We start from the raw sequence: 23073 nt of genomic DNA, 5'->3' as shown, positions 1-23073 counted from the left end.
GTTCCCCTTCTTGAGAATTAATCAAGTACCACCCTGGTCTGGGTCTCCATCATCTCCTGACCCTTGTTTGGATTTTTACAATATAAGTATCTCTGCTTCTATCTTTGCTCTCAATCACAACAACCAGAATGATACTTTAAAAATGTTAAGTCAGATTATGTTAGTTCTCTCTTTAAAACTTTCCTTTGGTTCTGTGTTTCACTCAGAGAGAAAAAATCTGACATCCTAACAATGGCTGATAAAGCCCTCCCTATTCACCTCTCACCTCTTCCCTTATAGCTCACTTCCTTGTTCATCTTGCTGGAGCCACATCAAGCCCTTGTTTTTCTTCAGTCCTGCCAGGAAAAGCCAGCCCTAAGATCAACTTAATTATTAACCTTAGTCAGCCCTACTTTTTCTTTTTCCATAGCATTTATTATTACCTTTCTAAATCATAACTCTGGGAGGGCAGGGATCTTCTTCATTGAAGTTTTGCAAGTGCCTAGAATAGGGTCTGGCCCACAGTAGGTACTCCACAAACATCTTTTTTTAAAAACAAAAATTTCGAAAGAACAAGATGGTGGAGGTGGAGGTGGACATGGAGTACATCCTTCTCCATGGATACATCAGGAATACACCTTCACACACAGAAGTGCATGCAGAACACCAGCTGAGAGTAGATAGGAGTACCTGACCAGCGGAAAAGAAAATATAAGACCACGCAAAACTCAGTAGGATGAAGGAATTAGGGGGGAAAACAGGAGTGTCAGTAGAACTGGACCTACCTTTGGTGGGTGGGGGAACTGAAGCAGGAGTCTGATCCCCACATCGGGGCAATTATCTGAGTCAAAGGAGAAACATTTAAGGCCGAGAGTGAAACAGCTGATCTGTGGGAGCCTAAATGGAATGAGAATCAGACAGTCCTTGCCGCAGCCATACATACCCCAGACAGGGATGCAGGTCCCTAGAAGGTGCAGTGGCTAGGAGCTGTAGTTTAGGGATTGTGGAGCAATCCCAGGGCTAGGGCTGCTGTTGACTGTGGAGATACAATCAAGGGGATGTGAGGGAGGAGATCATGGTGGGGAAATGCCTGTGGAGGAAAGCCAAGCAGCCATGGAAGCAAGGTGATACTGCTGAGTCACATGTACGGGGTGGAGCCATCACCATAGCCTCTCTCCCCGCATAGGCCAGCATCAGCAGCTGAACAATAGAGAGGCTGGCCTATCAAATGCCTGACACACTGAACTACAGAGTAGGACCCCACCCAGGGTCCCCCTTTAAGTGCCCAACATGCCAGTCTACAGAGTAGGACCCCACCCAGGGGGGCTCCTCTATGTGTCTGATGTGGAACAGAGAAGGACCCCAGACAAGGGAGCCGTCTAAGTGCCTGAACAGCCAGAGCTATGGAGAAATACTGGCCAAAGAGGCCTTCTGATTGCCAGCTACAAGAGGCTTGAAAAAAGACTGATAGGGCCATAACTCCTGTGGTGGAGGCAGTCTATGTCCCTGCACACTTGGCACTGCCAGGGTCCCCGCAAGCCAAGCAGCTGTGCTACCTTCAGGCTTAGCCCTCACTGGGGCAGAGCTGCCACAGGCAAAAAATGTCTTGCATCTATATATGCAGGATCGCTTTGGTCATGTTCAACTCTTTCTGACCCTGTAGACTGTGGTCTGCCAGGCTTCTCTATCAGGGGGGTTCTCTAGGCAAGAAATTGGAGCGTATTGGCCAATACTGGTTGCCATACCCTTCTAGAGCACTATGTTTCCTGCTGCCCTAGCTGCCAACCCTCCTGAGTACCTGGTGCTGCCAGAACCCCTGCAACCCAAGCAGCTGCACCACCTCCACACCTGGCCCTCACAGGGACAAACCCAAGTCTGCCAGGGCAGCCTCAGGAGCAAACCCCAGTGGATGACCCACATGCAGAGGTGGAAATAAAACCACAATTGAAACCCAGGGGCAGTGTGGCTAGGGAAGAACACCCAAACCTTCGCACCAGCTGTGCAAGCTGCAGATTAAATCCACTCTATGTCTATGGAGTATATAAAAGATCATTGAGAGCTCCCACAAAAGAAAACACATTAGTTTTGATAGTGGTTGACATTGGAGGCTAGAGCACACAGGAGTAGGACCAGATGAGAACCTGAGCTGCCCCCACAGCAGGTCCAGAGACCAGCACAGTGTTGGAGGGCATCCTAGGGAGGTGAGGTGGACTGTGACTCCGAGAGGGAAAGGACTCTGACAGCAGTGACTCAAGAAAAACATTCATTATTTTTATGTTTTGACTACTTCTGTAGAGTCTTTTGGATTTTTTTTTTTTTTTTTACTTTTTTTCCCTTTTCCCAACCTCTGGTGTAATTGTTGATTTTATTGGCACTATGAAATCTAATTAAGCTTTTGAGCTTTTTTCCCCCTCAGTCACATTTTTTATTGTTGTTACAAACCTCTGCCTCTACACTGGGCATTTGCAGTTCTGTGGGGTTTTCCTTTTCTTTTCTTTCTTCTTCCTTTTTTTTTCTTTTCTCTTTAATTTTTTAAAAGCTATCATTTTTTCTACATTTATTCCTTTGTTTGCTTTACCTACTGTTCTTTTCCCCTTGCAGTTAACCTTTAATGTATATAAACTTCTTTATCTACCTCTATCTAACTTTGCATATCTATTCTTTCTTTCTTTCCTTTCCTCTCAACATATTCGTTAGTTTTGTTTTCATTGTTTTAGTCCCCAATTGGCACCTTGCTGTAGTTTTGTTTTCCAGTTTGTGCTTTAGTTAGTTTTTGTTCTTAACTGGTAGACATAATTTTTGATTTCCTTTGTTTGCCAGGTCAATCTACTGTACTTTAGTTGGACTGTTTTGATTTTGCTTATGGTTGTATATATATGTGTGTATATTCCATTATTTTCATTATTACTTGCCTGATTTTGTAACTGCTATTTGTCTGGGGTTCATCTTTACTTTCTCGTTTCTGGGTATTTGTTTTAATCTCACTTAATGCCATAACAAACCACTTGTGGAATCTTTGTTCCTGACCAGAGATCAAGCCTTGAGCCTTTGGAGTGGGAGCACTGACTCCAAGACCCTAGACTACCAGAGACCTAACCCTTGGGAGTATCAGATAGTGAGAACTCACACAAAGGAAACCACTTGAAACACAAGACCCGGCATCACATATCACCACTAACACCCTGTGCAGGATGCCTCATCTAAACAACAAACAAACAAAAATACAAACCAAATCATCAGCAGACAGGATTACCACACATGCAGCCTTGCCCATCAGAGGAAAAACAAAACTCAGCACAAATCTCACCCTATATGAAATTTACAGAAACCACTGAACCAACTTTAGGAGGGCACAAACCAAAAGGAAGAAATAATTCAACCTTGAAGCCTGGGAAAAGGAGACCTCAAACACAGTAAGTTAAAAAAAATAATGAAAAGGCAGAGAAATACTACACAAATGAAGGAACAAACTAGAAACACAGAGTCCAAACAAATGAAGAGGAAACAGGCACACTACCTGAAAAAGAATCGAGAATAATGATGGGAAAGATGATCAAAAACCTTGAAAACAGAACGGAGAAAATGCAAGATTAATCAACAAAGATCTAGAATAAAGAATAAGCATACAGAGACAAACAACACAATTACTGAAATTAAAAATACTCTAGAAGGAATCAATAGCAGAATACCTGAAGCAGAAGAATGAATCAGTGAGCTGGAAGATAAAATGGTGGAAATAACTTCTGAAGAGCAGAATAAAGTAAAAAGAATTAAAAGAACTGAGGATAGCCTCAGAGACTTCTGCTGCTGCTAAGTCACTTCAGTCGTGTCCAGCTCTGTGTGACCACATAGATGGCAGCCCACCAGGCTCCCCTGTCCCTGGGATTCTCCAGGCAAGAACACTGGAGTGGGTTGCCATTTCCTTCTCCAATGCAGGAAAGTGAAAAGTGAAAGTGAAGCTGCTCAGTCGTGTCCGACTCTTAGCGACCCCTTGGACTGCAGCCTACCAGGCTCCTCCGTCCATGGGATTTTCCAGGCAAGAGTACTGGAGTGGGGTGCCATTGCCTTGAGACAATATCAAATGCACCAACATTCGAGTTATTGAGGTCCCAGAAGAAGAAGAGAAAAAGAAACAGTATGAGAAAAGTTTTGAAGAGATTATGGTTGAAAATTTCCCCAACATGGAAAAGGAAATAGTCAATCAAGTCCAGGAGGTGCAAAGAGTCCCATGCAGGATAAACCCAAGGAGAAACATGCCAAGACACATGCTAATCAAACTAATAAAGACTAAACACAAAGAAGATTAAAAGCAGAAAGGGAAAAGCAACAAGTAACATACAAGGGAAACCCCATACATTTAACAGCAGAGTTGTTTCTTTCAGCAGAAACTCTGCAAGCCAGAAGGGAATGACAGGACATATTTAAAATACTGAAAGGGAAAAATCTACAACCAAGATTATTGTACCTGGCAAGGATCTCATTCAAAATTGATAGAGAAATCAAAAGCATTTCAGACAAGCAAAAGTTAAGAAAATTCAGTACCATCAAACCAGCTTTACAACAAACGTTAAAGGGACTTATATAGTCAGTAAATACAAGAGAAGAAAAAGATCTACAAAATCAACACCAAACAATTAAGAAGATGGCAATAGGAACATATATATCAATAATTACTTTCAGTTAACCAGATTAAATACTCCAACCAAAAGACACAGACTGGCTGAATGGATACAAAAACAAGACCCATATATATGCTGTCTACAATAAACCCATTTCAGACCTAAAGACACATATAAACTGAAAGTGAGAGAATGGAAAAATATATTCCATGCAAATGGAAAGCAAAAGAAAGCTGGAGTAGCAATCCTCATATCAGACAAAATGGGCCTTAAAGAAGATTACAAGACACTACGCAATGATCAAGGGATCAATTCAAGAGGAAGACATAACAATTATAAATATTTATGCACCCAACATAGGAGCACCTCAACATATAAGATAAACACTAACAGACAAAAAAGGAGAAATTGACAGTAACACAATAATAGTAGGAGATGTTAACACCTCAGTCACACCAATGGACAGATCCTCAAAACAGAAAATTAATAAGAAAAGAGAAGTCTTAAATGATACATTAGATGAGATGGATCTCGTTGATATCTTCAGGACACTCCATCCAAATGCAGAAGAATATACCTTTTTCTCAAGTGCACATGGAACATTCTCCAAGATAGACCACATCTTGGGTCACAAATCAAACCTCAGTAAATTTAAGAAAATTAAAATTGTATCAAGCATCTTCTCTGACCACAATGCTATGAGGTAGATATCAATTACAAGAAAAAAAAAAAAAAAAACTAAAAAACACAAACACGTGGAGATTAAACATTACATTTCTAAATAACTAACAGGTTACTGAAGAAATCAAAAGAGAAATAAAAAAATTTCTAGAAACAAATGACAATGAAAACATGACAACTCAAACCCTGTAGGATGCAGCAAAAGCAGTTCTAAGAGGGAAGTTTATAGCAATGCAATCCTACCTCAAGAAACAAGAGAAACATCAAATAGACAACCTAACTTTAAACCTAAAACAACTGGAAAAAAAGGACAAAAAAACCCTAAATTAGTAAAAGGAAATAAATCCTAAAGATCAGAACAGAAATAAATGAAAAAGAAATGAAATAAACAGTAGTAAAGATTAAAAAGCTGGCTCTTTGAGAAGATAAAATTGACAAACCTTTAGCCAGACTCATCAAGAAAAATAGAATCAAATCAACAAAATTAGAAATGAAAAAGGAGAGGTTGCAACAGACAATGCAGAAATACAAAGGATTATCAAAGAGTATTATGAACAACTATATGGCAATAAAATGGATAATCTGGAAGAAATGGACAGATTCTTAGAGAAGTTCAATCTTCCAAGACTGAACCAGGAAGAAATATAAATTATGAACAACCCAATTACAAGCACTGAATTGAAACTGTGATCAAAAATCGTACAAAAATCAAAAGCCCAGGACCAGATGGTTTCACAGGAGAATTCTATCAAACATTTAGAGAAGAACTAATGCCTATCCTAAAACTCTTTCCAAAAATTGCAGAGGAGGGAACACTTCCAAACTCATTCTATGAGGCCACTGTCACCCTGATACCAAAACCAGACAAAGTCAACACAAAAAAGGAAAACTACAGGCCAATATCACTGATGAATATAGATGCAAAAAACTTCAACAAAATTATAGCAAAAGAATTCAGCAACACATCAAAAAGCCCATACACCATGATCAAGTTGGGTTTATTTCAGGGATTTGACGATTCTTCAATATATGCAAATCAACCAATGAGACACACCATAGTAACAAATTGAAAGATAAAGATCATATGATAATCTCAATAGATGGACAAAAAGTCTTTGACAAAATTCACCACCCATTTATGATTCAGTTCAGTTGCTCAGTCATGTCTGACTCTTTGCAACCCCATGGACTGCAGCAGACCAGGCCTCCATGTCCATCACCAACTCCCTGAGTTTACTCAAATCATTGAGTAACCATCAAAATCATTACCTCAAAACCATTGGTCAGTGATGCCATCCAACCATCTCATTCTCTGTCGTCCCCTTTTCCTCCCACCTTCAATCTCTCCCAACATCAGGGTGTTTTCCAGTGAATCAGTTCCTTGCATCAGATGGCCAAAGTATTGGAGTTTCAGCTTCAGCCCTTCCAATGAATATTCAGGACTGATTTCCTTTAGGATGGACTGGTTGGATCTCCTTGCAGTCCAAGGGACTCTCAAGAGTCTTCTCCAACACCACAGTTAAAAAGCATCAATTCTTCGGCGCTCAGCCTTCTTCACAGTCCAACTCTCACATCCATACATAACCAGTGGAAAAACCATAGCCTTGACTAGATGGACCTTTGTTGGCAAAGTAATGTCTCTGTTTTTTAATATGCTGTCTAGGTTGGTCATAACTTTCCTTCCAAGGAGCAAGAATCTTTTAAATTCATGGCTGCAATCACCATCTTCAGTGATTTTGGAGCCCCTCAAAATAGTCTGCCGCTGTTTCCACTGTTTTCCCATCTATTTCCCACGAAGTGATGGGACCAGATGCCATGATCTTAGTTTTCTGAATGTTGAGTTTTAAGCCCACTTTTCCACTCTCCTCTTTCACTTTCATCAAGGGGCTCTTTAGTTCTTTGCTTTCTGCCGTAAGGGTGGTATCATCTTTATATCTGAGGTTATTGATATTTCTCCCACCAATCTTGATTCCAGCTTGTGTTTCATCCAGCCCAGCATTTCACATGATGTATTCTGCATATAAGTTAAATAAGCAGGGTGACAATATACAGCCTTGACGTACTCCTTTTCTTATTTGGAACCAGTCTGTTGTTCCACGTCCAGTTCTAACTGGTGTCTCTTGATCTGCATACAGATTTCTCAGGAGGCAGGTCAGGTGGTCTGGTATTTCCATCTCTTTCAGAATTTTCCACAGTTTATTGTGATCCACACAGTCAAAGGCTTTGGCATAGTCAATAAAGCAAAAGTAGATGTCTCTCTGGAACTCTCTTGCTTTTTCAATGACCCAACAGATGTTGGCAATTTGATCTCTGGCTCCTCTGCCTTTTCTAAATCCAGCTTGAACATCTGGAAGTTCATGGTTCACATACTGTTGAAGCCTGGCTTGAAGAATTTTGAGCATTACTTTGCCAGCATGTGAGAAGAGTGCAATTGTGCAGTAGTTTGAGCCTTTTTTGGCATTGCCTTTCTTTGGGAATGGAACGAAAACTGAGCTTTTCTAGTCCTGTGGCCACTGTTGAGTTTTCCAAATTTGCTGGCATACTGAGTGCAGTACTTTCACAGCATCATCTTTTAGGACTCGAAATAGCTCAAGTGGAATTCCATTACCTCCACTAGCTTTGTTTGTAGTGATGCTTTCTAAGACCCACTTGACTTCACATTCCAGGATTTCTGGCTCTAGGTGAGTGATCACACCATCGTGATTATCTGGGTTGTGAAGATCTTTTTTGTATATTTCTTCTGTGACCCAGTTTCCTCCTCAGTCAGTCTCTCCCGTCGGGTAGCTTCCATAAGCCTCTTATCCTTCTCCATCAGAAGGCAGACAGGCTGAAAACCACAGTCACAGAAAACTAGCCAATCTGATTACATGAACCATAGTCTTGTCTAACTCAATGAAACTATGAGTCATGCTGTGTAGGGCCACCCAAGACGGACGGGTCATGGTGGAGAGTTCTGTCAAAACATGGTCCACTGGAGAAGGGTATGGCAAACCACTTCAGTATTCTTGCCTTGAAAACCCCATGAATAGTATGAAAAGGCAAAAAGATAGGACACTGAAAGATAAACTCCCTAGATCAGTAGGTGCCCAGTATGCTACTGGACATCAGTGGAGAAATAACTCCAGAAAGAATGGAGAGATGCAGCCAAAGCAAAAACAACACCCATTTGTGGATGTGACTGGTGTTCAAAGTAAAGTCCGATGCTGTAAAGAAAAATATTGCATAGGAATCTGGAATGTTAGGTCCATGAATCAAGGCAAATTGGAAATGGTCAAACAGGAGATGGCAAGAGTGAACATCGACATTTTAGGAATCAGAGAACTGAAATGAACTGGAATGGGTGAATTTAACTCAGATGACCATTATATCTACTACTGTGAGCAAGAATCCCTTAGAAGAAATGGAGTAGCCATCATAGTCAACAAAAGATTCCAAAATGCATTACTTGGATGCAATCTCAAAATGACAGAATGATCTCTGTTCATTTCCAAGGCAAACCATTCAGTATCACAGTAATCCAAGTCTATGCCCCAACCAGTAATGCTGAAGAAGCTGAACTTGAACAGTTCTATGAAGACCTACAAGACCTTCTAGAACTAACACCCCTCAAAAATGTCCTTTTCATTATAGGGGACTGGAATGCGAAAGTAGGAAGTCAAGAAATACCTGGAGTAACAGGCAAATTTGGGCTTGGAGTACAGAATGAAGCAGGTCAAAGGCTAACAAAGTTTAGCCAAGAAAACACACTGGTCATAGCAAACACCCTCTTCCAACAACACAAGAGAAGACTCTACACATGGACATCACCAGATGGTCAACATCAAAATCAGATTGATTATATTCTTTGCAGCCAAAGATGGAGGAGCTCTATACAATCAGCAAAAACAAGACTGGGAGCTGACTGTGTCTCAGATCATGAACTCCTTATTGCCAAATTCAGACTTAAATTGAAGAAAGTAGGGAAAACCACTAGACCATTCAGGTATGACCTATATCAAATTTATGATTAAAAGTCTTCAAAAAGAATGGGCATAGAAGGAACCTACCTCAACATATTAAAGGCCATATGTGATAAGCCTACAGCAAGCATTATTCTCAGTGGGAAAAAACTGAAAGCATTCCCTCTAAGATCAGGAACAAGACAAGGGTGTCCACTTTCACCACTATTGTTCAACACAGTTTTGAAAGTCCTAGCTACAGCAATCAGAAAAGAAAAAGAAATAAAAAGAATCCAGATTGGAAAAGAAAAAGTAAAGCTTTCTCTGTCTGCAGATGACATGATACTGTACATAGAATACCCTAAAGATAGTATCAGAAAATTACTGGAGCTAATCAGAGAATTTAGCAAAGTTTCAGGATACAAAATCAATACACAGAAATTACTTGCATTTCTAAATACTAACAGTGAAAAATCAGAAAAAGAAATTAAGAATTAATCCCATTCACCATTGCAACAAAAAAATTAAATATCTTGGAATAAACTTAATTCCAGGAGTTGGTGATGGACAGGGAGGCTGGTGTGCTGCAGTTCATGGGGTTGCAAAGAGTCGGACATGACTGAGTGACTGAACTGAACTGAAGGAGACAAAAGAACTTACACAGAAAATTATAAGACACTGATGAAAGAAATCAAAGATGACATAAACAGATGGAGAGATATTCCATGTTCCTGGGTAGGAAGAATCAATATTATGAAAATGACTATACTGTCAAATGCAATCTACAGATTCAATGCAATCCCTATCAAATTACCAATGGCATTTTCCACAGAACTAGAACAAAAATTTTCACAATTCATATGGAAACACAGAAGACCATAAATAGCCAAAACAGTCTTGAGAAAGAAGAATAGAGCTGGAGGAATCAACCTTCCTGACTTCAGATTATACTACAACACTACAGTCATGAAGACAGTATAGTACTGGCACAAAAACAGAAATACAGACCAATGGAACAAGATAGAAAGCCAAGAAATAAACCCATGCACCTATGGGTACCTTTTTTTTTGACAAAGGAGGTAAGAATATACAATGGGGCAAAGACAGCCTCTTCAATAAATCATTCTGTGGGAAAACTGGACAATTACATGTAAAAGAATGAAATTAGAACACTTCGTAATACCGTACACAAAGATAAACTTAAAATAGATTAAAGACCTAAATGTGAGACCAGAAATTATACATCTCTTAGAGGAAAACATAGGCAGAACACTCAATAACATAAATCAAAGTAAGATCCTTTATGACTCACCTCCTAGAGTAATGGAAATAGAACCAAAAGTAAACACATGGGACATGATTAAACTTAAAAACTTTTGCACAGCAAAGGAAACTATAAGCATGGTGAAAAGACAACCCTCAGAATGGGAGAAAATAATTGCAAATGAAATAACTGACAAAGGATTAATTTCCAAAATATACAAGCGGCCCATACAACTCAATACCAAAAAAACAAACAACCCAATCAAAAGGTGGGGAAAAGACCTAAACAGACATACATACAGATGGCTAACAAACACATGAAAAGAGGCTCAACATCACTCATTATTAGAGAAATGCCAATCAAAACTGCAATGATATCACCTCACACTGGTCAGAATGATCATCATCAAAAAGTCTACAATGAATAAGCACTGGAGAGGGTGTGGAGAAAGAGAACAATCTTGCACTGTTGGTGGGAATGTAAATTGATACAGCCACTACAGAAGATGCTATGGAGATTCCTTAAAAAACTAGGAATAAAACCACCTGGGGGACCCAGCAATCCCACTCCTAGTCATATACCCTGAGGAAATAAAAATTGAAAAAGACACATGTATCCCATTGTTCATTGCAGCACTATTTACATTAGCTAGAACATGGAAGCAACCTAGATGTCCATCGAAAGATGAATGGATAAAGAAGTTATGGTACACATACACAATGGAATGTTACTCAGCCATAAAAAGGAATGCATTTGAGTCAGTTCTAATGAAGTGGATGAACCTAGAGCCTGTCATACAGACTGAAGTAAGTCAGAAGGCGAAAGATGAATATTGTATTCTAACACATCAAGAGCCTCTTGATGAAAGTGAAAGAGGAGAGTGAAAAAGCTGGCTTAAAGCTCAACATTCAGAAAACTAAGATCATGGCATCTGGTCCCATCACTTCATGGCAAATAAATGGGGAAACAGTGAAAACAGCGGCTGACTTTATTTTTTTGGCTCCAAAATCGCTGCAGATGGAGATTGCAGCCACGAAATTAAAAGACACTTACTCCTTGGAAGGAAAGTTATGACCAACCTAGATAGCATATTCAAAAGCAGAGACATTACTTTGCCAACAAAGGTCCGTCTAGTCAAGGCTATGGTTTTTCCAGTGGTCATGTATGGATGTGAGAGTTGGACTATAAAGAAAGCTGAGAGCTGAAGAATTAATGCTTTTGAACTATGGTGTTGGAGAAGACTCTTGAGAGTCCCTTGGACTGCAAGGAGATCCAACCAGTCCATCCTAAAGGAGGTCAGCCCTGGGTGTTCATTGGAAGGACTGATGTTGAAGCTGAAACTCCAATCCTTTGGCCACCTGATGCGAAGAGCTGACTCATTTGAAAAGACCCTGATGCTGGGAAAGATTGAGGGCAAAGGAGAAGGGGACGATAGAGGATGAGATGGTTGGATGGCATCACCAACTCAACAGACATGGGTTTGTGTGGACTCCAGGAGTTGGTGATGGACAGGGAGGCCTGGCATGCTGCAGTTCATGGGGTCACAAAGAGTTGGACATGACTGAGCAACTGAAATGAACTGAACTGAACACACATATATATGGAATCTAGAAAAATGGTACTAAAGAATTTATTTACAGAGCAGCAGTGGAGAAACAGACAGAGAGAGTAGATTTATGGACATGAGGAGAGGGGAGAAGAGAGTGAGATGTATGGAAAGAGTAACATGGAAACTTACATTACCATATATAAAATAGATAGCCAACAGGAATTTGCTGTACATCTCGGGAAACTCAAACAGGGGCTCTGTATCAACCCAGAGGGATGAGATAGGGAGGGAGATGGGAGGGAGGTTCAAAAGGAAGGGGATTTATGTATACCTATGGGTGATTCATGTTGAGGTTTGACAGAAAAACAACAAAATTCTGTAAAGCAACTATCCTTCAATTAAAAAATAAATAAATTTTAAAAAGCAAAAATTCAACTTTGTTATCATTTTGCCTGGCATTTCTGCCAATCCTGTTCTATCTCCCTTTCCCATTTCCACCTTGCAGGTCTGGGGGTTTTTCTCTAAATCTTTCTTGTTTCAAGAACCAATTTGAACTTAAAGAAATTAAGATAGGATTCACATACTATAAAATTCACTCTTTTGAAAGCATGCAATTTGGTGATTTTAGAATATCCATAAGGCTGTACAACAATCACCACTACCTAATTCCAGAATATTGTCATCACTCCTCAAAGAAACATCATAGCTCTTAGCAATCACTCCCCATTTTCATCTCCCTCATTGCCAAGTAACCACTGATCCACTTTCTGTCCCCATAGATTTGCCTGTTCTGGATATTTCATAAAATGAAATCATAGAATATGGCTTCTTTCATTTAAGATAATATTTTCAAGGTTCAGATGGGTTTCGGCATATAGCAGAACTTCACTCCTTTTTACTGCTGCACAGCATCACATTGTATGGCTATAACATATTTGGCTTATTTATCAGTTTATTTCTACTTTTTGACTATTTGATAATGCGGTTATAAACATTTGTGTACAGTATTTGTCTAACACCTGTTTTTAATTCTCTTTGGTATACATGTAAGGATGAAATAGCTGGGTCTTAAGGTTAATTCCGTACCTCACATGAGGAAATGCAAAATTGTTTTTCAAGGTGACTGTACCATTTTACATTCCCACCAGCATCTCCATGTTCTGGATTCTCCACATTTTTGCCAGTACTTGTTATTGTCTTTTTTTATTATACTCATCTCGGTGGAGGTGAAGTGGTAGCTCATTATGGCCTTGATTTGTATTTCCCTAATGACTAGTGTTTTAGGTATATTTTCATGTGTTTATTGGCCACTTGTATATCTTCTTTGGATAAATGTCTATTTAAATTCTTTGCTCATTTAAAAATTGTTTTTTCTTAATTATTTAAGAGGTTTTTAAAAAATGTATTATAGACACTAAAGCATTATCAGATGTATGATTTGCAATATTTTTTCCATTCCAAAGATGGCTTTATTACTTTCTTGATGGTGTTCTTTGATGTACAAAAGTTTTAAATATGGATGAAGGTCAACTTATCTATTTTTCCTTTGATTGCTTCTACTTAGGTGTTATATCCAAGAAATAGTTGCCTGTTTCATCCCTGTTTTCTTCTGATTTTATAGTTTTAGATCTAACGTTTCGGTCTTTGGTGCATTTTGAGTTAATTTTTGAATATGTTATGAGGTAGGGAGTCTAGCATCATACTTTTGCATATTTAAAACTAGTTGTCCCAGCACCCTGTGTTGAAAAGACTATTCTTTCCCTAATATTTTGTCTTGGCAGCCTGCTGAAAATCAACTAACTGTAAGTATTTGGGTGAACTCTTAATTCTATTCCATTGACCTACATGTCTGTCCTTATACCTGTACCACACATTCTTGATGATTGTAACTTTCTAGTAAGTTTTGAGATCAGTTAAATGTGAGTTCTCCAACATTGTTTTCCTCTTCAAGATTGTTTTGATTACTCAAGGTCCCTTGCAATTCTGAATGAATTTTGAGGTGAGGTTTTCCATTTCTGCAAAACAAAAAACAACCAAAAAAGCAACAAGTCATTGATATTTTGATAGAAATACATTATATGTGCTTAGTCAGCTGGTCGTGTCTGACTCTTTGTGACCCCATGGACTGCAGCCCTGCCAGGCTCCTCTGTCCATGGGGATTCTCTAGGTAATAATACTGGAGTGGGTTGCCATGCCCTCCTCCAGGGGATCTTCCCAACCCAGGTCCTCTCACATTGCAGGCAGATTCTTTATTGACTGAGCCACCAGAGAAGCCCAGAAAGACATCGAATCTGTAGATTGCTTCTGGTAGTATTGCCATCCTTAACATTATCAAGTGTTTTAATCTATAGGATAGATTAAAAAACATAATGGAATGTCCTTCCACTTATTTTTTCTCCTTTTAAATTGAAAAAGATAATTGCAACACTGTGTTGGTTTTGTCATACATCAACACAGATCAGCCATGGGTATACATATGTCCCTTAAGTGGCAACCCATTCCAGTACTCTTGCCTGGAAAATTCCATGGATGGAGGAGCCTAGTAGGCTACAGTCCATGGGGTTGCAGAGTTGGAAACAACTGAGCGACTTCACTTTTTTTCTTTCTTCCCTCTTGATCCACTTATTTAGATATTCTTTGATTTTCCTCGGCAATGTTTTGTCTGTCTTCAGTTACAGACCTTGTATATCTTTGGTTAAATGTATGATGTTGGGTAGGGGGGAGCATCTAGTCTTTCACAATTCAGTTCAGTTCAGTAGCTCAGTCGTGTCTGATTCTTTGTGACCCCATGAATTGCAGCACGCCAGGCCTCCCTGTCCATCACCAACTCCCGGAGTTCACTCAGACTCACATCCATAGAGTCAGTGATGCCATCCAGCCATCTCATCCTCTGTCGTCCCCTTCTCCTCCTGCCCCCAATCCCTCCCAGCATCAGAGTCTTTTCCAATGAGTCAACTCTTCGCATAAGGTGGCCAAAGTACTGGAGTTTCAGCTTTAGCATCATTCCTTCCAAAGAAATCCCAGGGCTGATCTCCTTGCAGTCCAAGGGACTCTCAAGAGTCTTCTCCAACACCACAGTTCAAAAGCATCAATTCTTCAGCGCTCCGCTTTCTTCATAGTCCAACTCTCACATCCATACATGACTACTGGAAAAACCATAGCCTTGACTAGATGGACCTTTGTTGGCAAAGTAATGTCTCTGCTTTTGAATATGCTGTCGAGGTTGGTCATAACTTTCCTTCCAAGGAGTAAGTGTCTTTTAATTTCATGGCTGCAGTCACCATCTGCAGTGATTTTGGAGCCCCAAAAAATAAAGTCTGACACTGTTTCCACTGTTTCCCCATCTATTTCCCATGAAGTGATGGGACCAGATGCCATGATCTTCATTTTCTGAATGTTGAGCTTTAAGCCAACTTTTTCACTCTCCACTTTCACCTTCATCAAGAGGCTTTTTAGTTCCTCTTCACTTTCTGCCATAAGGGTGGTGTCATCTGCATATCTGAGGTTATTGATATTGGTCCCGCCAATCTTGATTCCAGCTTGTGCTTCTTCCAGCCCAGCGTTTCTCATGATGTACTCTGCATAGAAGTTAAATAAGCAGGGTGACAATATACAGCCTTGACATACTCCTTTTCCTATTTGGAACCAGTCTGTTGTTCCATGTCCAATTCTAACTCTTGCTTCTATATGACCTATATGACCTGCATATAGGTTTCTCAAGAGGCAGGTCAGGTGGTCTGGTATTCCCATCTCTTTCAGAATTTTCCACAGTTTATTGTGATCCACACAGTCAAAGGCTTTGGCATAGCCAATAAAGCAGAAATAGATGTTTTTCTGGAACTCTCTTGCTTTTTCCATGACCCAGTGGATGTTGGCAATTTGATCTCTGGTTCCTCTGCCTTATCTAAAACCAGCTTGAACATCTGGAATTTCACAGTTCACATATTGCTGAAGCCTGGCTTGGAGAATTTTGAGCATTTAAGATATACTTTATGTTTTTATTGAAGTATAATTACTTTGAAATGTTGTGTTAGTTTCTGCTATACAACAAAATGAATCAACTATATGTATACATATAGCTCTTTTTTGGATTTCCTTTCCATTTAGGTCAGCACATAGCATTGAGTAGAGTTCCCTGTGCTATACAGTAAGTTCTCATTAGTTATCTATTTTATACATAGTACTGTATATACATCAATCGCTTTCTCCCAGTTCATCCCACTCCCAGCAATGGGATTTTTATATTGATAGATTCCCTTCATGAAGTTGAGAATTTATTCCTAATTCATTTATTGAGTGTTTTTATCTTGAAGTAGTATTTGATTTTTATCAAATGTTTTTTCTGCATCTGAGATGATCATGTGGTTTTTGTTATTCTATTAATGTAGTACATAATATTAACTTGTATTTGAAAGTTGTATTGACTATATACTCCTGAAATAAATCCTACTTGATCATGGTGTATAATTTTTATGCTACTGGATATGGCTTGTTGGTTTATTGCTGAGAAGTTTTGCATCTACTTTCATTAGCAAGATTGGGTCTGTAGTGTTCTTATAAGATCTTTGGTTTTGGTTTTAGGGTGACACTGGCAGCATGGGGTGAGTTGGGAAGTCTTCTTTCCTTTTCTATGCTTGCAAAGAGTTTTTAAGAGTTAGTATTAACTCTGCAAGTTTGGTAGTATTCACCAGTGAAGCCATCTATTCTAGGACTTTGGTTTGTGGGATATTTTATTATGACTTCAACTTCTTTACTTTTTATAAGTCTATTCAAATATGCTATTCTTTTTGAGTCACTTTTGGGAGTTTGTGTGTTTATAGGAATTTGTCCATATTCAGATCTGTAATATTGACATATAATATCTAATATTTATATTATATCTATAATTCTGGATATAAAAAAAGTTTGAAAAATGAAGAATTCTGACTTCTTTTGAATAAGGAGACAAGTATTTGAAAATTTTTTAGCTTAAATACCCTAGAAGAAACTAATGTCACCTTGATAATAAAGGAAGTGAAGTCGCTCAGTCGTGTCCGACTCTTTGCAGGGCCATAGCCTACCAGACTTCTCCGTCCATCAGATTTTCCAGGCAAGGGTACTGGAGTGGGTTGCCATTTCCTTCTCCAACAATGTCACCTTAATAATAAAGGAACTGAGATCTAAATATTCAAGAAACTTGCAAATTAAAAATAGAAAATGTACCTATATACCTAAGTGATATGCCCTAAGAAGATGATGAGAAAATGGTCAAATACAGGCCCTTGGGTTTATGAGTTTAAAGCAAAACTAGTCTAATAATGAATAAGACATTTTTTCCTGAATAAATATTATAAAACTTTTTAAAAAACTGATAACAAGGAAATGAGATTTTAGATTGAAACTTTCTCTGAGATCTGGGCAGTTCATGTTCATTGAATTAGTTTTTCTTTTTTTCCCTCTCTCTATAGAGAACTAGCTTCCCTGGTGGGTCAGATGGTAAAGAATCCACCTGCAACACGGGAGACCTGGATTCAACCCCTGGGTCTAATATGTAGTCTATAGATTATAAGATGAAGTCAACCATGTATCTGCTGATACTTTATAAGTTGACCTGTCTTTATACTTAGAAATGTTTCTTAATAGTAGGCTTCCCTGGTGGCTCAGATGGTAAAGAATCTGCCTGCAATGTAGGAGACCCTGTTCAATCCCTGAGTCAGGAAGATCCCCTGGGAAATGGCAACCCACTCCAGTATTCTTGCTTGGAAAATTCCATGGACAAAGGAGACCAGCAGCTTACAGACTATGGGGTTATGATGAGTCAGACACAACTGAGTGACTATCACTCCCTCACTCATAGAAAACTAAAGAAAATAATGAGTTGTAAAGTAATCCACCCTCAGAATCAAAATTTGTGTAATAATGTTAATATACCACATTAGAAAAGAGTTTAAGACATGTGACATGGAAATAACTATTTTTAATGTATACACTTTCATACATTCTATTTTTATCCATTTCAGGCAGATTATACCCTAATACATATGTATCTTTGTTTGTTCTTTGGACGGTACTTTACTGTTTCTTTTGAATATCTTTTTTTTTTTATAAGTGTTCATTTGAGCCTATTTGTTTAAAGTGTTCAGCTTTTAATGAGATTGAACATTATGCTTTTCTTCTTTTTCTATCTATCTTGCCCTCAATTAAGTTTTGTTCAATATATAGCTATTTAATATTGGGAAAACACCTCCTGACTTTACCAGGCATTTTGTTACATAACCTCTCTTCTTATCTGGTAAAGCCAGTCATTCTTTCAATATTAAATTGGAGAGAGATGACAGCTTGGCTTAAGTGATATTAAACCTTATCAGATTTTTTGGCTGCACACTCTAATCTGTAGGTAGAAATTCATAGGTTATCCTTGCCTGTGTGGGTGGTAGCATCCTGGATTCATACAATAGCAAGTTCAGTGTGGCTGAAGCATCATTGCAAATGGGAAATTAGAGGGGTGAGATTTTTTAGGGATCTTAACAAGAAACCTGCTTTTTATTCTCTAGGAGATGGAGAACCATTGGTGGATTTTGATGAGTGATAAGATGTGGTCGTTTGCAAGAAACATTACTCTTGGAACTCTGAAGGTGGATCAGATCAGGTAAGTCTGTCTTTAGAGGAGGACACTCAGTCTTGTGCTGGATTTTTTCAAAGTCAGTTAAAGGTCATTTTGCAAAACTTTTCCATCCAGACCTAAAAGTTACTCCAATGAGAATCTAGGGCATAGTCTAGGTCATGTTACATAAACGAGGTTGGACTTGAAAAATGGAATGTCCCATTTTTATACATTGCTAATAAAAACAAGATTATAACTGCTCTCTGAAAAGTCTAGGCAATACCACAATTTTTTATTGTTTTCATTTCTAGGACATTTATATTTACAATTTTCTGTTTTTAGATTGGTTCATAGAAGGGGCACCATTTATTTTATCTTTTGCATTCTGTAATGTAATAAAGAATTGTCTAAATTTCATATAGCTTTTTCATCTTTTTGACACTTCCTTGGGTAGGTATTAGTATCTTCATTTTAAAACTAAAGAAGCTGATGCTCAATTAAGCTACTTTCATTTATTACAGAAATAGCAATTGGAATTTGAATCTAGGTCTCTCCAACTTCAAAGTCCTTTCTCTCCATCATACCACCCTTCTTCTTTAATAGGACTTGTCTAATTGAAATGTCATCTTTCCTCTGTACACCCACTTCCCTGAAGAGTTCCTTCATGTTGTCTGAGGCATTGAGTGAGTAAAAAAATCTGCATATCTCTGAGTTAGAATTATTCAGCTTAACTTTAGATCCTATAGTCCCTTGTTTCCTTCATAATAGGATAAAGAAAAAGACAGAGGAGTTCTGCTTTTCAGTGCCTTACATCACCCAGACAGTTGGCAGCCAGGAGTCAGGCAGCTGCCACACTCTTCACGTATCTATTTAAAGTTCAAAGAGACACTGGATAACAATAACAAAGAGGTAAGAGTGGCCCTGACCAGCCCACCCAACAACAGGAAGAATGGCTGAAAAAGGTAAGATTTAAGGCACCCAACTCTCTTAGCAAAAAACATTCCAGGCTCCCAGGTTTATTTTCTGTTTCCCTGTTATTCTGAAGAGCAAGGTATCTCTTCTAAAGGAGCATTAATCACATTATGTTAGTGTGACTGCAAAAATGCATTAGATATGCAATTTATGGACCGCATCTATACATTAAGTGAGTAACTTTGAAAGGTTCAAAGAAACAAAAGAGTTTAATTTGCTCATGCTTGTTTTGAAAATTGAGTTAGAAGCAGGTTACTCTCCAGCGTTGTACTGGATTTGAATTTGAAGTACGGTGGTGCACTGGGCTAGAATTAAGGATATTTTAATTTTGTGTTGGATGTGCTACTCAATGGCCATGTGAATTTGGGGAAATCCTTCTACCTTTCTGTGTTTTTTGACTGTCAAAAATAAATAAAATAGGCTTAGTCATTTCTAAGATGCTTCACATCTGAATTTCTTTTCTTCTGGTTTTTAAATGTTTTTTATATCTAAGAAAAATAATTGATAAGATGGGCTAAATATATATACTGCGTCCAAGAAAGCTTTAAATGTCTATGGAAATTAATGCTTTTAATGCTGACAACAATCTCATGAGATATCACCATTTCCATTTTACAGATAAGGAAACTGAGGCATAACAAAATTTAGTAACTTGCTTGTAATCATATGCAAGAGCGTGGGGGCACCAGCTTTTAAACCTGGATAGTCTTATCCCAGAGCACAGTGTTCTTAATATGTATAAGTCTACCTGCTTGGGCATGCTCAGGATCAGAGAGAAGTATTTTGAAATTATTCTTCATGTTTAAAAAGAGATTTTGTGCTTATTTGTACTATTGATGTAAGTGATATATGCAAATATTATGTTCCTATATATTCCTATTTCGAACCAATGCTACAGATTATAATAAAACTTAAAGTACTAGTGTTAACAGAAGACAAATGCAGGTATGCTTTGAGTATTTAAAAGCACAATGTTTTTTTTTTTTCACAGAATAATAAATAATGAGATACTATAAAGTGCTAAAAGTAGTAGTATTATGTACATTTTAGAATTGTATTAAAATATGCTTGTATAAAATACAAATGCTCAGTTAAAATATTGGTATTAATTCTAAGTTCCTGGAAATCAGGAAAAATACTAAATCAATATAGAAACAGTTCAAAAAAATGATTGTGACCTCCAGTGTAATGGTACCTTAATTCATAAAAAGGCTTTTATCCAAATGAGAGTAAAGAGCATATCATAATGTTCCCTTTATCCTTAAGGCAATGCCACATGGCAGGTAAAGAGAAAAAAATTTTCACATTGTTGTGGTTAATGCTTTGTTCAAGGTCACAGTGTGATGGAGAAGTTAAGTAAAGCTGTTGAACTTGTGAGAGTTGAGACACTCCAACAATTTTGGAAACCCACTCCAGTGTTCTTGCCTGGAGAATCCCAGGGACGGGGGAGCCTGGTGGACTGCCGTCTATGGGGTCGCACAGAGTCGGACATGACTGAAGCAACTTAGCAGCAGCGGCAGCAAGCTATTAAAATTCATATTAATTTCAGGAGATTTGCTATTATGTCTCCAAATTTTAGAAGTGTCTCATTTCTTGATGATTTTAACAGCATTAAAAAAACTTTATTTTTAGAGTGATAGAAATTGTAATAGGAATGCAGTTGCTAAGAATATGCATTTTCTTTGTTAGCTAATTGCATAAAATCTAATTGTGCTTTCAGTTAAGAATATATCTGAGCCTTTAACACAGGGCATTATTCTATAATGATGTCTTTCTGTGTTTTGAACTATTTTGTGTGGTGTCTGAAATAAGATTGAGATGCAGTGAAAAAATACTTTTATAAGTTGCCTTTTTACAGGTAAGGGTATAAGTAGGAAACTTATAAATATATAATATACATATAAATATAAAAATATAATAAAGAGGAGTTATACTTTTGTCTTCTATGTGTGTGTTGGATCAGTGTTGGTTGCTATACTGAACCAGTTGACAAAATAGAATCTCTTTGCTCTGTTCAGGAATGATTACATGATTACGTAAAGTGTAATGCTTTCTTTTCCTATGATAAAGTCAGCTATCAAATCTAAGAACAGTTTTCAACACCTTCCCTACTTTATGATTATTTAGTAGTAATTACCTCACTTTCCAGTGTTTCTATGTAAACAGCTGGTCTCTGTGTTGTTGAACAAATGCAGGAATGTGTTCTGTATACAGCAAACACACACATGGTGGTTAGAGTTTACAAAGTCTTGGCACTTACTCAATGTCATTTGATTCTTAGAACAATTCCTGGAGGTGGATATCATGAGTTTCACTCTCTGTATTTTACAAACCGGGAAGTTCAAGCTCAGGATTGCCCAAGGTCACCTAACTGTAAAAGGAAGGCATATGGTTTGAACACAGTCCTCTGTCCATGGGATTCTCCAGGCCAGAACACTGGAGTGGGTGGCCTTTCCCTTCCCTAGGGGATCTTCCCAACCCAGGGGTTGAACCCGACTCTCCTGCGTTGCAGGCAGATTCTTTACCAGCTGAGCCACCAGGTGGCTTTCACACACACCCTTCTCTTTCAAATACCCAGCTGAGTCACAAGCACCCTTTGTAGAAAAGAAAATAATAATCATGTATGGGTATCATTAGAGAGTGTATTTTTTTTCCCTTGATATTATATCAAATTTCCTCTTATCCTCTTGATTCAGAAGATTTAATACCAACATGACCATTCTAATCTGATTTCTCTTGTTTTTCAGCAGAGGCTACATTATCTCGCTATGTGGTCCCTATTCTTCTCTTAATTGGCTGGATTGTGGGATGCATCGTAATGGTTTATGTTGTCTTCTCTTAGAAAGGTAAAGTTTTCAATAATTGAATGTTTATTCATTAAGAGTATACATTACTCCAGGAATAATGTTACTTGTTTTACTAATAGAACATTTTATCATGCAGGCCAGAAGACTTCAGACTGACATCATTTAGAAGAATTAAGAAAAGCATGAAATGACAGATTATTAAATGTTTCTCATGTAAATGACTGCAATGGTTGACATCAGTTTATAAACTTGCATTTGTAAACTGTTGCTTTGAACCTAAGAATCTCATCAGAAACATATTTAAAAATTCTGGGTACAAATAACTATAGGAAAATATAGATGAATTTCTTTATCACTTGAGAGTAAGAAAAATGTTCCTAACTATGACTTAAAATGCATAACCAATAGGAAAACATTTGGTAAATTAAACATAAAAAAGTGAGCCAGAAATAAAGACATAGTTCATAGAAAACAAAATGTAAATGTAAACTTGTCCCTTAAAACTCTTATTACATAATAAGAGAACTGTAATTAACTCTGAACGGAAGAGGCATTATTCACCTGTCAGATGGGGAATATGAAGATATTTGACAGTATATACTGGTAAGGCTGTGGGGAAATAAGTACTCTTCTATACTGTTTTTAGAAATCCAAAATGATATAATACTTTTGGGAGTATTT

At 38.1% G+C, this 23073-nt stretch overlaps 1 protein-coding gene and 1 long non-coding RNA gene across 4 annotated transcripts in view; one reads left to right on the top strand and one right to left on the bottom strand.

The window, feature by feature from the left end:
- STRIT1 (small transmembrane regulator of ion transport 1) overlaps window positions 1-22614 on the top strand; it is a 48447-nt gene extending 25833 nt beyond the window's left edge. The window contains exons 3-6 of the mRNA XM_086317706.1: window positions 18564-18658; window positions 19382-19575; window positions 22333-22431; window positions 22529-22614. Coding sequence (XP_086173832.1) covers window positions 19563-19575; window positions 22333-22427 — 108 coding nt within the window. The 5' untranslated portion in view covers window positions 18564-18658; window positions 19382-19562 and the 3' untranslated portion in view covers window positions 22428-22431; window positions 22529-22614. The remainder of the gene's footprint in view (window positions 1-18563; window positions 18659-19381; window positions 19576-22332; window positions 22432-22528) is intronic.
- Window positions 1-23073, bottom strand: part of LOC147379360 (uncharacterized) — a 139207-nt gene that overhangs the window by 71811 nt on the left and 44323 nt on the right. Inside the window, exon 3 of one of the 3 annotated variants that reach the window (XR_015133120.1) lies at window positions 13515-14045. The exons of the other annotated variants lie outside the window; for them this stretch is intronic. This is a non-coding gene — a long non-coding RNA (uncharacterized LOC147379360). Of the gene's footprint in view, window positions 1-13514; window positions 14046-23073 lie in introns of those variants that run through there. 3 annotated transcript variants of the gene reach the window in all.

Source organism: Bos grunniens, chromosome 1, assembly GCF_055505025.1.
Source record: "Bos grunniens cultivar Pamir isolate PY7600 chromosome 1, Bosgru_T2T1.0, whole genome shotgun sequence".
NCBI classification, from domain to species: Eukaryota; Metazoa; Chordata; class Mammalia; order Artiodactyla; family Bovidae; genus Bos; species Bos grunniens.
Note: the sequence above shows the minus strand (reverse complement) of the source record. Positions and strands in the feature narration are given on the sequence as shown.